This window comes from Canis lupus, chromosome 1 (genome assembly GCF_048164855.1).
Source record: "Canis lupus baileyi chromosome 1, mCanLup2.hap1, whole genome shotgun sequence".
Classification (NCBI taxonomy): domain Eukaryota; kingdom Metazoa; phylum Chordata; class Mammalia; order Carnivora; family Canidae; genus Canis; species Canis lupus.
This window is the reverse complement of record NC_132838.1, coordinates 111,596,848-111,614,020: the sequence shown is the minus strand read 5'-3', so window position 1 is coordinate 111,614,020 and position 17,173 is coordinate 111,596,848. Positions and strand designations below refer to the sequence as shown.

At 41.0% G+C, this 17,173-nt stretch overlaps 1 protein-coding gene across 1 annotated transcript; it reads left to right on the top strand.

The window, feature by feature from the left end:
- The first annotated feature begins 5,174 nt into the window (after positions 1 to 5,174).
- LOC140604107 (uncharacterized) lies at positions 5,175 to 16,499 on the top strand. The gene is given in 7 exon segments (XM_072775153.1): positions 5,175 to 5,334; positions 6,263 to 6,313; positions 9,015 to 9,069; positions 10,847 to 10,973; positions 11,593 to 11,685; positions 14,301 to 16,261; positions 16,264 to 16,499. Coding segments are annotated over 5 exon segments (2,277 nt in total). The 5' UTR covers positions 5,175 to 5,334; positions 6,263 to 6,313; positions 9,015 to 9,054; the 3' UTR covers positions 16,345 to 16,499.
- The last annotated feature ends 674 nt before the right edge of the window (positions 16,500 to 17,173 follow it).

The following is a 17,173-nucleotide window of genomic DNA, read 5'->3' as shown; positions in this document are numbered from 1 at the left end:
TCAAGGTAAGAAAGCTGTTGTGTTTTTTCCCTAAAATATCATTGTTTACTCTTCAAATTTAAATCTGCAGACCTGGTATTTCTATTTTTATAACTTATGAGATAATGGCCAGTGTTTTTTATCCAACTGAGATCCATATATAGAGATTGCATATAACAAGATCTCTTTACCCTCTCTGTTGTGGTGTTTTCTGTATACAAATTGAAGTATAATGTTTGTTTCAATATAGATTTTGATCTCTACTCTCTTATTTGTCCATACCTGAGCAAATGCCAGACTGTCTTATATTGTAGATTTTTAATAAGATTTAGTGTCTACTAATATAAGCTTTCCTTTTCATTCTTATTTCAGATTATTCTAACTCTTCTTAGCTTTTTATTTTCCATGTGATGTTTATAATAATCTTAGGAATTCCCAGGGGAAAATGGTGATACTGTTATTGGGGTTTGACTGATACTACAGATCATTTTGGGGAATGTTGAGATCTTTGTAATATTGAATCTTAAACCCATGAATATCACTATTTTTTAATAATTTTTCTTGAGAAAATAAAAGTGAATCCTCATATAACATGTACATACATAGCCTCCAAAACATACAAGCCTACATATCAAAGAGAATTCTAGAAATTTAATTTTAAACAAGCAGAAATAGAAATTTCTTCACTTAGGAGTTTCAAAGGACATAGATTAAGAAAAAATTTAGTAGTTATCTTATGACTAATGATTTCTATTCAATGAAGAACACAATAGCCAAAATTTAAAAACATGTGTCCAGTTAGGAAAGGATATTTGTAATTTCTGAAACTGATAAGGTATCAATAATCAGAAATATATAACACAAACAAGGAAAGAAGAAAGTAGCCTCTACAGTAGACAATGGGGCAAAGGGTATAAGTAGACATTTACAGATGAGGCTACCGAGCATCTGAAAAAATTATCAAACGTATTATAAATCAGAGAAATTTAACTAAAACAATCTGATACTAATATACATTTAATACATCAGCTTAATTTAGGGTTATGAGTCATCCAAATGAAGGTGAAGAGGTAGTTACACAAAAAGAATCACATGCACCTTTTGTTAATGTGGACTGGTATAGCCATTCATCTAGTGATACTAAATTTAAGTATACACATATGCATGAAATAATTCACTCTTGAGTAGGTATTTCAAGGAAATTCTCATATTGGTCCATAGGCAAATATGTGTGTTCATATCATTGTTTCTGGCAATAGGATTGGGAAGAGTAGATAGAGACAAACCAAGAAACATACTCATATCTATAAAGAACAAACTGATGGTTACCAGAGGGCATGTGTGTGGAGGGATGGGTTAAGTAGGTAATGGAGGTGGGTGCCTGGCTGGCTCAGTCAGTAGAACAATGTGACTCTTGATCTCAGGGTTTTGAGTTTGATCCCCACATTGGGTGTGGAGCCACCTTAAAAAAATAAATAAAATCTTAAATACAGGGGATCCCTGGGTGGCGCAGCGGTTTAGCGCCTGCCTTTGGCCCAGAGCGCGATCCTGGAGACCCGGGGTCGAATCCCACGTCGGGCTCCCGGTGCATGGAGCCTGCTTCTCCCTCTGCCTGTGTCTCTGCCTCTCTCTGTCTCTCTCTCTCTGTGTAACTATCATAAAAAAAAAAAATCTAAAATACATAAATAAGTAAATAAGTGATGGGGATTAAGGAGTGTACTTATGATGTGCACTGGGTGTTGTATGTTAAGTGCTGAATCACTAAATTGTACACCTAAAACTAATATTATTACACTGTATGTTACTAACTGGAATTTAAATAAAAACTTAAAAAAAGAGGGGCACCTGAGTAGCTCAGTGGTTGTGTCCGCCCTTGGCTCAGGGTGTGATCCCAGGGTCCTGGGATCAAGTCCCCCATTGGGCTCTCCGCAGGGAGCCTGCTTCTCCCTCTGCCTATATCTTTGCCTCTCTATGTCTCTCAGGAATAAATAAATAAATAATATCTTTAAAAAATAAACTTAAAAAAAGAAATGTGGATGCAGAAAATGGAGTTCTATAAAATAAATTAGATGGGTGGATAAATCTTCAAAGCATACACCAAATGGAGAAAAACACCAGAATGAATTTTATGACAGTATCATTTATGTAAATTAAAAACACATGTGCACAAACTGCACACATTTTACACAAAAACACACCCAAAAGGTAAAAAATTAGAATGATTTCTTATGGGGTAGAGAAGGGATTGGAGGATATCATGGGGAAAATGTGAATGAATAAATAAAATGTTAAATTATGTTGTTATATTTTATCATACTACATTCAAGATTTCAGTTTACTTCTGGTGGGAAGAACTTCTGCATCTGCTGTGTGTGCCATGTTGTATTAAGCCAGGCATGATTCTTGGAGGATGATTTCCCAGAAGAATTTGGAACACAAAAATATAAAAAGACACAAGAATCCTGTAATTATTATTCCATTGATTTATAGGTTTCAATGTTGCTGGAGCAATTAGTCAAAGCCAAAGTATTCCAAATGTAGGGAAAATAATGTGATTTTCCATGAATCCAGTCTCAAATTAAAAAAAGAAAAAGTGCATTATTGTAGAACTATTTAATAGTGATAGTGATAACCAATAAAATAAATGTATGGGCCTTTTTAAATATCTGGATTCAAAAAAGATTAGTGTAAGTAGACATATTTAACACAATTGTAAAATTTTTTTATCAGGACTTGGGTATAAATTATTAAACAAATATTTTTACTTTTCTTAAATGTGTAATTGTATGATACCTTTAAAAATGTTCTTATTAGGGGCACCTGGCTGGTTCAGGCAGTGGAGCATGTGACTCTTGATCTCCCAGTTATGAGTTCAAGCCCCACTTTGGGAGTGGAGTCTTCTTCAAAAAAAAAAATTTTTTTTTTTTTTATAATAGCCACAGAGAGAGAGAGACAGGCAGAGGGAGAAGCAGGCTCCATGCACCGGGAGCCCGACGTGGGATTCGATCCTGGGTCTCCAGGATAGCGCCCTGGGCCAAAGGCAGGCGCCAAACCACTGCGCCACCCAGGGATCCCCTTCAAAAAATGTTCTTATCAGTAAGAGATAGATACCAAGGTATTGTGAAAGTACATCTCTGGAATTTGCTTTTTTTTTTTTTTTTTAAGATTTTATTTATTTATTCATGACAGCCCAAGAAAGAAAGAGGCAGAGACACATGCAGAGGGAGAAGCAGGCGCCACACAAAGAGCCTAATGTGGGCTTGACCCGGGACTCTGGGATTATGGCATGAGCCGAAGGCAGACACACAACTGCTGAGCCACCCAGGCGTCCCTAGAATTTGCTTTAAAATATTCAAGGCAAACATAAAAATTGAGAATGTGTCGGAGGAAATATGTGATCCTGACCAGTTCAACCAGTTCAAGAAGAAATGAAAAATAAAGACAAGGTATACAAATTAGAAAAGAAGAAATAAAATTGTCCTTACTTACAATTAACATGATTAAGTGTGTAGAAGGTCCAGATGAAGGTGGCATTAATGTTGAAATTTATAGATAAGTTCAACAAGTTCGGTGGATACAAGATTCGCTACAGTTTGAAGTAGTTATAATCAGCATTGTCTTCTCATTCCCAATCTCAAAAGGGAGGTTTCCATCATTTCATCAAGTATTAAGTTTCTTACGTAAGTTTATTATATTTGTGTTTTTTCTAGAACCATATTGATTTCATTTAAATTTGCAAGTATATTTTTATAAAGTTGCTCACAATACTGTCATAATATTTAGTGATGTTCCCTTTTATTTCTGATACTGGGTATTTTTCTTATATGGTTTTTTTCTTAGTCATTTTCACCATACTTTTATCAATTTTATTGCTTTATCCATAGGGCATTCTTTTGGCCTTTTGTACGAGGGGAGGATCCACTTAATTGTGTTTATGTTTTATTAATCTGCTCTTATTTTCTTCTTTCTGCTTTCTTCAGTTTTTTTATTAAAAGTTTCTGAGATTGATGTTTTCTGGATGGATTTTTAACATCCATTTCAATATATGCATTTAAGGCTCAACACTTACCTCTGTTAAAATCTCCATTTCCAGGGCACTTGGGTGATTCAGTCCGTTAAGCCTCTGACTCTTGATTTGGGTTTAGGTCACGATCTCAGGGTGATGAGACAGAGCGCTGTCAGGGACTTCGGCTCAGCAGGGAGTCGGCTGGAGATTCTTTTCCTCTCCCTCTGTCCCACCCCCGCTCATGCACATTCTAAAATAAATTTAAAAAAAAGTTTTTTTAAATCTTCAATTCCAACTGAGTTTGAATCTTTCTCTTCATGGTTCTGTCAATTTTCGCTTTATAAAGTACGAACTGTAGTTATTATTTTCTGGTACCTTGAAACTTTTATCATTATGAAATAGCCCTCTATAATGCCAGGTAACACTTTTTTTGTTGTTTTTGTTTTTTTCTTCTCTCCTTAAAGTTCTCTTGGCCTAATACTGACATCACAAATTCTACAATTATAGAAATAACTTGAGGCCCTGGATGAGGACTGACATCTTTCTTTGCAAAGGATTTTCACTTGCTTCTGCAAGGATGGGAAGATGCCAGCAATTCACTTTCACGCGATTTCAGGGATTGAGGTGCTTTAACGTTTGTGTTTTGTTCCTGCCGAGAAGGCCCAGTCTCATTTTGCTCTTCTTCCTTTGGTGAAGGTCTTTGGGGTTTACCAGGAAGTCTCTGTGGTAGGCGACAGATTTAAGTTGTTTAGCTCCCCGAGCATATCTAAAGTGCTACTCAGCTTCTCAGCCTTTCGATGAACAGAATCTACGCTCTTCTAAGGCCGACGTGCTAGAATGGCAAGACATCTGGCCAGACTTTCTCGGGGATTCCAGGAAGTGAAACCCAGGGGCTTAGAGTAGTCAGGCATTTCCGCAAAAGGGGCACGACTTCAGTTGCTGAAGGATACAGTAGGGAGGCTGGTGCCATTACCTATCCCCCGCCCCCGAGACAGTCGGCAACCTGAGCCTCCAGAGGTCCTTGTAGTCTCACACCCCTCGGCTTCCGGGAGGCGGGGCGGTAAAAGTTTACCGCCCCCGCGGGATTCTGGGAAGTGTAGTCCTGGAACCCTGAGTAGTCGCAGGTACTTCCATTCAAGACGGCAGTGCTCGGGAATTCTGGGAAGTGTAGTCCAGTAGTGCCGGCTGATCGCAGGCACTTCCGCCCCAGGAGGACGCCGTAGCAGCCATCTTTTGCCTGATTATGGTGTCTCAGGCCTGCCATTCAAACTTCGCCTGAAACGCACCTGGGGCCCGCAGCCACGAGACTTTCATTTGGGGAGAAAGAGGAGGAGCGGCTAAAAACAGAGGTTTGTTGGCCGAGGGAGGCGATTTGCGTTCCCCTGGGCGGAGCTTCTTAGCGTTGGGGACGAGCCCCGGATGGGCGGATGGGGCTCCCCTTGTCTCCGGGTTTGGGGATCTCCCGGGCTCTCTGTACCCCTGCCCTGGCCCCCCGCCTGCGAGCTAGCGGTCCTCGTACGGCATCGTGTTGGTTGAGTTCCTTGGTCCCTCTGTGTCTTGGTTTGTTTTGTGTAAAAGGCAATTGAAAGTAGTACCGTTCTAGTAGAGTGTTGTGAGGAAAGAAGCGAGATGGTACGAGCAAAACCCTTAAAACTGCCTGGCAGGAGGCTGGTCGCTACTAATACTACTGCAGTTATTCAAGAAGCGCCCGTTTCTCAGTTAGGTTCTGTGAGCCCAGGAAGCTGGATTGTCCTGGACACCTGCCTTTTTTTTTTTTTTTTAAGATTTTATTTATTCATTAGAAACAACACACAGAGGGATCCCTGGGTGGCTCAGCGGTTTAGTGCCGCCTTCGGCCCAGGGCCTGATCCTAGAGACCTGGGATCGAGTCCCACGTCAGGCTCCCTGCATGGAGCCTGCTTCTCCCTCTGCCTGTGTCTCTGCCTCTCTCTCTGTGTCTCTCATGAATAAATAAATAAAATCTTTTTTAAAAAAAGAAAGAAACACACACACAGAGGCAGAGACAGACAGGGGAGCAGGCTCTCAGCGGGGAGCCCGATGCAGGTCTCAATCCCAGGACCCCAGGATCATGACCTGAGCCAAAAGCAGACGCTCAGCCACTGAGCCACCCAGGTGACCGACCCCTTTAGCTTTTTGTTGTTGTTGTTTTGTTTTCGGATAAGGGGAGGTTGCTTCTAGCTGGTAGTACTGGGGAACGTGATTTACCAAGAATGGAAACACAATCCTGATTTTTCACAACCTCCTTTCCTTCCCCAGCCCTGACTTCTCAAGAAGCCCCACACAGCGGGGGAGGCAGCAGAGCTCCATGTGAGTAGGAGTTGGCATTCTTCTGCTGAGATAGTCGCATAAATGGGAGAATGTGTGGGACACACACTTGGGTAATGATTATAACTGAGCCTGGGGTGCTGAGTTCTGTTCTAAACACTTTACACAAATGAACACATTTCTGTCACAGTGACTCTGTTAAGTGGTACTGCTGGCTTTTTGTTTTTGTTTTTTAAGGTTTATTTTATTTATTTTAAAGAGAGAGCAGGAGCCGGGGAGGGGCAGGAACAGAGGAAGAATCTCAAGCAGACTCCCCGCTGAGTGCAGAGCCTTATTAGTCAGGTCTGGATCCCATGACCCAAATGGAAACCAAGAGTCTGATGCTTAACTGACTGAGCCACCCTGGCACCCCAGCAGTGAGGGTTTATCCTGGTTTGCATGCTGTCGAGAAGCAGAAGCAAGTTGATTTATGAATATTGTAATAATTTTTAGCTAGCGGGTGGGAGAAACAAAATGAGACTTCAGTTGTCACTTATTAATAAAGTAGTCACTCATGTTGGGGGGGAATAATTCTTGTTTTTGTTTTTTTTTTAATTATTATCATAAATGTCTTTGTCCCTTTGTTATGGAGTGTCTTGTCCTTTTCTTGTTCATCACAATCACTGAGTGGCCCTGTCATTCTCACTGATCAGTGGGAAACACTAATTTCTAGCGGTTGCTGCTACTAGCTTCCAGAGCCATTTTTTGGGTCTCTTTCACAGCCTTATCATTTGTTTTTATTTTTGTGCTGAACCATTTGAGGGCAAGCTAGAGACTGATCCAAATGGAATTAATGACATTGACAACACGCTCTTATCTAATACACAGTTCATATTCAGTTTTCCCAGTTTCCCCCATTGAGAGCAGTTTTCTCTTTGTAGTTCAGGGTTCAGTCCTGTGATAGGCATCAAATTTGGTTTTTATTTCATTATTCTCCTTTAATCTAGAATCATCCAGGGGCCTTTTGCTGGCTTAGTTGGTAGAGCATGCGACTCTTGATCTTCAGATCTTGAGTTTGAGCTCCCATTGGATGTAAAGATTACTTCAAACCAAACAAAAGAATAGAATGATTCCTCAGACTTTATTTATTTAGCTTATGGTATTCGTGAAGAATATTGGCAAATTATTTTGTAGAATGCCTCTCTTTTTTTGGTTTATCTGACATTTGTTCATGATAGGTTTAGGCTGTGCATTAGAAGCAGGGATGACACAGAAGTAAGGGGTAAGGGCGATCTCATTGCAGGGGAAGAACGTGTCAGTTTGTGGAATTGCCCCAATTGCTGGTTTCAACTTTGTTTTCTTGGGTAAGGTCCCTATTTTTCCTTTTGCAGTTTGTATTTTGAGACTATGTAACTATCTTATTTCTTCCCAAACTTTTGCGGTATTTTTAGCACCATTGATGATTTTCTAACCCTTTAGAAATGTTTTTTGGTTTGCCTTCTTGTCTCATCTGTTTATTTCTTATACATTCCTTTATTTATAATAGCATGTTTACAGCTCAGATGCCTGTCTTTTTTATTTAAATTAGGTATGGATTGTCAACCTATTTTTTTTTGCTGTTGCAGAATCTTGGGTTTTATTCGTTTTTTTTTAATATATTTTTTTAAATTTTTATTTATTTATGATAGTCACACAGAGAGAGAGAGGCAGAGACATAGGCAGAGGGAGAAGCAGGCTCCATGCACCAGGAGCCCGACGTGGGATTCGATCCCGGGTCTCCAGGATCGCGCCCTGGGCCAAAGGCAGGCGCCAAACCGCTGCGCCACCCAGGAATCCCCTAGTTTTTTTTTTTTTTAAGATTTTATTTATTCATGAGAGACACAGAGAGGGAGGCAGAGACATAGGCAGAGGGAGAAGCATGCTCCCTGTGGGGAACCTGATGTAGGACTCAATCCCAGGACTCCGGGATCACGACCTGAGCCAAAGGCAGACGTTCAACCACTGAGCCACCTGGGTGTCCCTATTAGTTTTCTTTATCTCCATGCATACCTGTCAAAAGTGTACTTCCTGCTTAAAAAGAAGCTTCACAGGATGCCTTCTTTCCATTAGTAGGAAGACAACCAGAGATTTTGAGAAGTTACTGAGACTCTTCATATGACAGAGGAACAACCTGTGAACTCCATGTATTTTAACAATATTCTGGTAGAAATCACATTTATAGAGGTAATTTCAAACTATAGAATGTGATTCTGCGGAGTATATTACTGCAGTTGCAAAGAAATAAGAAACTGTGATAGGTAGTACTCTGAGAGCTTTCTACCTTACAGCGGTCCCATGAGATTGATACAGTTATTCTCCCCCACTTGCAAATGACAGAACTGAGGCAGAGTGGTGTTAGTCATCTGCCCAAGATGACACTGCTAGTGAATAGCCTAGTCAGGATTTCACCCCACATGTGTTGATTCCAAAGCCCACTCTTAGGGATGTTGTCTCAGTTTATACCCTACCCAAAATAAAAATTGCTACCCCAGAAGCTACAGATGCAATGGGATAGGGCTGTTTATGTGGTCAGGCACGTTGTTTCTTGAGCTACTACTAAAAGGGATCAGGGGATATCTGGTATACTGGCTGCGTTCTGCTCATGGGGCCACGTTCACCTGTACCATCCCAAGGAATGGGTACCTTTCCTAATTCACAAGGAGCCATCCTATAGGTTAATGATGTCCTTGACCAGTTTCCATTGACTTCTTTCTCCTTTTCCCAGTCTGTCTCTCTAGGATTCTGTTTCCCTGGAAGGAAAGAATATGAGCATGTTCAAGGTGAGTAGGGTTTGCCTTTCATGCTATTTTTTTTTTAATTTTTTTAAAATTTATTTATGATAGTCACACACACACACAGAGAGAGAGAGAGAGAGGCAGAGACACAGGCAGAGGGAGAAGCAGGCTCCATGCACCGGGAGCCCGACATGGGACTCGATCCCGGGTCTCCAGGATCACGCCCTGGGCCAAAGGCAGGCGCCAAACCGCTGCGCCACCCAGGGATCCCTGTAATATTATTTATTATATTTCTGTGCTGTACTTTTCATCCCTGTGACTTATTTTATAACTGGGAGTTTGTACTTTTTTTCCCTTTCACCTACTTTGTCAATCCCCCAACCCCATAACATACAACTTAAATTTTTTTTTCATTTAATACTACGCAGCACTTTTTAAAAAGATTTTATTTATTTGTTTTGTATTAGGTAATCTATACACCCAGCATGTGCTCAAACTTACTATTCCCAAGATCAAGAGTCACGTGTTTAACTCACTGAGCAGGCCAGGCGCCCCATTCTGATATAACAGTTTTCATCACTGTGCCATATTCTTTTCAAATGTATATACCTATTTTTTTAAACGATTCTCATAGACATTTAGTTTAGGATTTTTACTGTGTTAGGAACACTACAGTGATAGTTTTCCTGATTTAACCTATTTCTTAAAAACAGTTCTGAAAATTACTGCCCTTTATTGTTCTTAATATACCAGGTATTCACAATTGAAGAGGCAGGTTGTATATCTGGTGCATTGGATGTTTTTTAGTAGGATATTTAAATATGGCACAGTCCGTCAAGATCAGACTTCAGCTTCACAAGAAAAGATATTGTTAGGATCTTCCTAATTATATGAGCTAGATTCTGTCTTTCTCATGCCTGAGTCACAAACCCTATGTGTATTTTATTTACTGGTTCTTTCTTCTTAGTGTTTTTTTTTTAAAGTAATATGTAACCTTAGTTTAAAAAATCCAGTGGTACTAAAGGACTTGTCACTCACTGCATTGACGCTTCAGAGGAATTTTATGAAGAAGTGCTTGGTTTTATCTTCATTTGAAATATAAAGACAAGGGGTTGTGAAAAAGACATCTGCTTAAATTGACACAGAACACCAGAGATCGGGAGGCAGAGTATGGTATTCAAGTGAAGACAGATACAGGAAGAGGGATAATTTTTCATTCAGGGACCTGGCATGCCCTTTTGGTTTGTTTCCACACAGAACGCTCCTCCTCACCTGGTTTCCACCTTAGTGGGAAGGCAGATGCTGTCAAACAATGCTGGGACTAAACTGTTAAATGTTTCTGGGGTAATTGGCAATGTTATTACAAGTAAAACCTTTTTAGTTTAGGATGCAGCTGTTAGAATTCTAGGGAGTTTGCTTATTACTGTGCTTACTAAGAGGGTGAGGTAAATAGAGCTTTCTTTTCCATAGCAGCACTTTTTTTTTAAGATGTTATTTATTATTCATGAGTGACATAGAGAGGCAGACACAGGCAGAGGGAGAAGCAGGCTCCCCCTGGGGAGCCTGATGTGGGACTCAGTCCCAGGACTCCAGGATCAGGACCTAAGCCAAAGGCAAATGCTCAACCACTGAGCCAGCCAGGTGCCCCTCCACAGCAGCACTTTTGATGAGGCTGAGGAAAATCGGGGTGTGGCATCGGCAGGAGAGAAGGGCTGGGAAATCTACAGATCGCTCAGGGGCCAGAGCTCCTTCCCACCCATCTTTCCCACCTCTCACAGTAGACATTGGTGCATAAGATTGAAGTTATATGTGTTTGTTGTAGGAGGCGGTGACATTCAACGATGTGGCTGTGGCCTTCACAGAGGAGGAGCTGGGACTGCTGGACTCTGCACAGAGAAAGCTGTACCAGGATGTCATGTTAGAAAACTTCAGGAACCTAGTCTCTGTGGGTGAGGACATCCTTCCTCTGGAGGATCTTTGTGAGCTTGGGGTTTAAGGCTTTGGGGCTCCTGAAATGGATCCCTGAGTTTGGGGATTGGACTTTTGCAATCCTATAAGACACAGGATACTTCTGGTCTTTCTGAACAGGCTTTTTCAGGTCTTTTTCATTTGGGTTCTGTAAAAGACTATATAAATGGATAGTATACTGCTATACCTTGTCTATTCGATTTTAGATTTCATTACTATTGCATTAGTGAATTATAAAACTGATGTATTGAGTTTTCTGAGCAATTTTGAATGAAATAAGGGTAAAGAATATCAGAGCTTCTTAGGACACATTGTAGAAAAACTGGCTGATTGCACGAGTGTGTGAGGGCCAGTGGGAGGAGATTTAGGGAAAACAGACGTGGGCTAGAAATAGGTCATTCAGACTTTGTTTTGGTAATACATATCTCTCTGTATGTAGTTGGGTGATGGAAGTAAATGCTATTTCTTCAGTGGGTCGTGATTAAAAAAAAGTTTGAAAAACATTCTTCTGATAGCTTGAATGTGCAGTTGGAACTCCAGTCTCCGGTAAATTTTAGTTCTAGCATGTTAATTTTAACTCCTGACTTTCCATGTTCTCAGGACATCAACCCTTTAAACGAGATAAATGGCAAATAGAAAGAGAAGAGAAGCTTTGGCTGATGAAGACAACAACCCAGATAGAGAGAAATGTGGGTAAGAACCAAGCAGCTGTGAGTTGTCACAGTTACCTGTCCCATTTGTTCAGTTTCTCGCCACCTGTGTGCTGTCACTTATGTCCCAGGTTGCCAGACCTCTTTCCTGGATTGTTGCAACAGTCTTTGGTGCTCCCACCCTTCTCCTACGGTCTCTTCCTTATGTAAGATTATGTTAATCTTCTGTTCAAAAGTCTCTCATGACTTCTTTTACTTACAGTAAAAACCACTTAAAGCAGCTACTAGATAGTCCTCTGTGGTCTGCTGTTCATCCCCCACTGCTTGTCAGTACATCTGTCCTCCCTCTTGCTATGTCTTTTCTGCCTACATTGTCCTTCCTGCCGTTTCTCAGACCTTCAAAGGAAGCTTCTGCCTCAGAGCCTTTCACCTGTTCTCTCTGCCTGGAATACTCTTGCCTTTAACCTTCCAGGCCTCTTCTTTACTTCTTTCAGGTCACTCAGTTCTACTCTCATGAGGGATCTGACCACCCTGTTGAAAATGCTGTTCTCTTGCCTTTCTGTGCCCTCCCTGCCTTATTTTGTGTCAAAGCACTGATCTTCACCTCAAACATATTTTTGTTCATTTGTTTATTATCATACTCCCCTCACTGGAGTGTAATCTTCATGAATGGGGGAGTTTTGTCTGTTTTGTTTCTTGTTCACTGTCCTCAGTGCTTAGAATAGTCCTGGTTCATTCATGGCAGGGGCTCTGTAAATATTTGTTGAGTAAACATGAATGAGTTTATGTATAGGAAAACCTACCCTCCACAGAAATAACTAATAGGTAGTGAACAGATTGATGTGAATAAAGGATATTGCAAAATATTTTTTGTCTTTAAATGAATTTCTAACCTAATTCTAGTTTCTCAAATGCCTGTGGTGTGTGTGTGTGTGTGTGTGTGTGTGTGTGTGTGTGTGTGTTCGCCTTTCTGTACAAGTTGGTCTATACCAGCTCATCCAGAGACCAGTATAGAACCTCTGGCATTGTTTGTTTTTTTTTTTTTTTTAAGATTTTATTTTTATTATTTATTCATGATAGACAGAGAGAGAGAGAGGCAGAGACACAGGCAGAAGGAGAAGCAGGCTCCATGCAGGGAGCCTGACGTGGGACTCTATCCCGGGACTCCAGGATTGCGCCCTGGGCCAAAGGCAGGCGCCAAACCTCTGAGCCACCCAAGGATCCCCTGGCATTGTTTTTATAACCAAAATGAACACCATTCTTCCCCTGTGGCTTTCCATTAGTAGCAGAGCATATTCATTTGGGGAGGAAATTTTTTTTGATTGTGGATTCTTCTGTCCCCTTTTATTAGGCAGCTCCCTCAGAGAAGAGAAGAAATTCAGTTTCCATACCTCTGTCAGGGAATGAAAAGGTCTCAGAAAATAGCCAGCTTGTGAGTTAGCCTTTCCCTTAAAAGATTTGCCCACCTGCATCCCATTTGCTTCTTACAAAATCCACATGTATAATTTACATTGTTACTTCAGGCATTGTGTTTGTGTATAGATTCAAATATACGACTTTTGAAGGCATTTCATATAATGACAGCTTTACTGCTTGTAATGATTCACTAATCATTAGTTTCTAGTCTGTTTCTTCTAAATATTATAAGCTATGGAATTTATTTCCCAGCTCACTAATAAACTGCATTCTTCACTTTGAAAGTCATTCTTGTTGACGGCCTGTATATCTATATCCCAAAATTTTCCACACTATTTTCAAAGAGACAGCATTCTTCCCTGGCTTCTAAATTTGACTCCTATTGGGGAGTTGAGGATATTTAGACCTTACAAAACCCTCAGAAGGATCTAGTACACAGGTCTTCATGCTTTTATTTCTTTAGCACCCTTAATTTTCTCATCAATACCCCCTTGGTGTACTGCTGCCTCTGATGCAACCTTTTGGCTTCTTTAGCAAACTGTATTCTCCCGTCCTTGTCCTAGTTCAGATACCTTACTTGCAAACACTTTTGCTACTCTGATTTGTTTACACTTAAACTGGGATTTAGAATTCTAGATATTCTCAGACATCACACTGGGTTTCATCTATGCATGCACTTTTTGAGCACCTACTAACTGCTAGGCATGTTAAAAGCTGAAAAGGTGTCAACACTGCAAAATTCTTGTCCTTACTGATTTTGTACTGTGGTAGGAAAGACATGATTTTTGAAAAATGACTTAAAATGGTATGTCAGATGGCACTAATTTTGTTTCAGATGGATTTCATTAATGCTCTGTGGTTGGGAGTTTAATGGACTACCTCTTGGTTTCTTTTTTTTTTTTCAAAGGTTTTTATTTATTCATAGAGACACAGAGAGAGAGGCGCAGACACACACAGGCAGAGGGAGAAGCAAGCTCCATGCAGAGAGCCCGATGTGGGACTCGATCCTGGGTCTCCAGGATCACGCCCTGGGCTGCAGGCAGCGCTAAACCGCTGCGCCACTGGGGCTGCCCTACCTCTTGGTTTCTATCAGTATTTAAGCCAGAGTATTTCACATGTGGTGGAAAAGAAGCTGAATCATCCTGAGGTTCATTAAATTCTCATACTGTGTCCTAAGTGTGAAATCTTGACTCTTTGAACAAAGTTTTTGGTTGTCCACATCTCTGAATTCTGTCCCTATAGGAGGAAACAATCAGGATGAGCTGAGGAATTTTCAAGACAAAGGACCACATGAAGAGCTGTCCTGCTGGCAAATCTGGCAACACATTGCAAATGACCTAACCAGATGTCAAAACTCCATGATAAATAGTTCTGAGTTTCACAAACAAGGTGATTCCCCCTGCCAGCTTGGGGCAGAACTCTCTATTCAGATTTCTGAGGAGGAGAACTGTGGGCTAAATTGTAAAGTGGATGGTCCTAATCGTACTGAAAACTCAGACTTTGCAATTTTGAGAGTCCAGGACTCATGGAGGAAAACTTTGACTGAATCACAGAGTTACCGGAATAGATATCAGCAGATTTCCATGAAAAATAAGCTGTGTCGGTGTAAACAGAATATTGATGTTGTCAGTTGGATTTCACATCACCTTGATCATGGGATACACAGAAGTGACAAATCTTACAGCCATGATGATTGTCAGAAAGGCAGCATGAAGGTTTCAGCATTAGACCAGGAGAGTATGATCCACATGAGACAAAAACCTTACCAGTGTAATGAATGTGAAAAAACCTTCAGTGATCTCTCCACCTTTGATCTTCATCAGCAGTTACACTCAAAAGCAAAGTCCCATATGTGTAGTGAGTGTGGAAAAGGCTTCCGTTATAGCTCAGTTCTTCGTATTCATCAGAGAGTTCACATGGGAGAGAAAGGCCATAAGTGTGGTGAGTGTGGTGAGGAATTCAGTCAGAGCTCACTTCTACAAACCCATCAGAAAGTCCACACTGTAGAGAAGCCTTTCAAATGTGAGGAGTGTGGGAAAGGCTTTGTTCGTAGATCAGCACTTACTGTTCATTGCAAAGTCCACACAGGAGAGAAACCTTATAATTGTGAGGAATGTGGGAGGGCCTTCAGTCAAGCCTCTCATCTTCAGGACCATCAGAGGGTCCACACTGGGGAGAAACCATTCAGATGTGATGCATGTGGTAAAAGCTTCAGTCGGAATTCACATCTTCAGTCCCACCAGAGAGTCCATACAGGAGAGAAACCATATAAATGTGAAGAATGTGGGAAGGGCTTCATTTGTAGCTCAAATCTATACATTCACCAGAGGGTACACACAGGAGAAAAACCGTACAAATGTGAGGAGTGTGGTAAAGGCTTTAGTCGACCTTCAAGTCTTCAGGCCCATCAGGGTGTTCATACTGGAGAGAAATCCTACATATGTAATGTGTGTGGTAAAGGCTTTACTCTGAGTTCAAATCTTCAGGCACATCAGAGAGTCCACACAGGAGAGAAACCATACAAATGCGATGAGTGTGGGAAGAGCTTCAGGAGGAACTCCCATTATCAAGTTCATCTAGTAGTCCACACAGGGGAGAAACCCTATAAATGTGAGGTATGTGGGAAGGGCTTCAGTCAGAGTTCATATCTTCAAATCCATCTGAAGGCGCACAGCATAGAGAAACCTTACAAGTGTGAGGAGTGTGGGCAGGGCTTCAATCAGAGTTCCCGACTTCAGATTCACCAGCTGATCCACACTGGTGAGAAGCCATACAAATGTGAAGAGTGTGGAAAGGGATTCAGTCGTCGAGCAGATCTCAAAATTCATTGCAGAATCCACACAGGAGAGAAACCATATAATTGTGAGGAGTGTGGGAAAGTATTCAGGCAGGCCTCAAATCTTCTGGCCCATCAGAGAGTCCACAGTGGAGAGAAACCATTCAAATGTGAAGAGTGTGGGAAGAGCTTTGGTCGCAGTTCACACCTTCAAGCCCATCAAAAAGTCCACACAGGAGAAAAGCCGTACAAATGTGAGGAGTGCGGGAAGGGCTTCAAGTGGAGCTTGAATCTTGACATGCATCAGAGGGTCCACACAGGAGAGAAACCCTACAAGTGTGGGGAGTGTGGTAAGCACTTCAGTCAGGCCTCGAGTCTTCAGCTTCATCAGAGTGTCCACACTGGAGAGAAACCATACAAGTGTGACGTGTGTGGGAAGGTCTTCAGTCGCTCTTCACAGCTACAATCTCATCAGAGAGTTCACACAGGAGAGAAACCTTACAAGTGTGAGACATGTGGTAAGAGCTTCAGCTGGCGATCAAATCTTACCATTCATCACAGAATCCATGCTGGTGATAAATCCTATAAAAGTAACAGGAGTGGTAAGAACATCATAGAGTCCACACAGGAAAATAGTTCTATAAAATGATTTTTTTTAAAGAAAACTCAAGTGTCATGTGAATTCTTCCAACATGAAGTTCAAAAGGAAAAATCTTTTGTTTCATGAAAGTCAGTGTTTGAGCCACAGGTTAACATATCCCAATAGGAGGCCACACAGCAGAGAACACTTGTAAGTGGCATAGTAAGGTCCAGTTTGAACTTTGACCTTTATTAAATACTACTCAGGGGAGAGGCTTTGGAAAGTATGAGTTTTATCAGGCCTTATATAAAAATATAATGGACATACTAGAATGCCCATTAGAATGTAAGCTCCATAAATGCAGAGACTTGTTCTGAACCTACATAGTCTTAACATTGCCAGGTACTTGGGAAGTGCTCAATATTTGTTAATAAGTAAGGAAAATGTAGACTTGAAAATAGTGTTGAGATCACCTCTGGAATTTCATAAAAAAATTGTATTCAGAACTGGTAACCTAAATGTGGCCTTAGTAAAATTAATTCAGGGAGACACACTTGAAATGTGAGAAAACTACTCAGTACTGCAATCTGTCATAGTAATCTGGCATTACTTTGTTGTGATGAGCTCCTGTCTTCCCCAGCTTCTTATCAAGTTGGGTCTTATCATCTTGGACTTTGAACTTAGACTGCATACAATCAGTGGAACACCAGATAGTTATCTTTTTGTGACAGCATAGATTGAAAAATTGATTGCTAATCC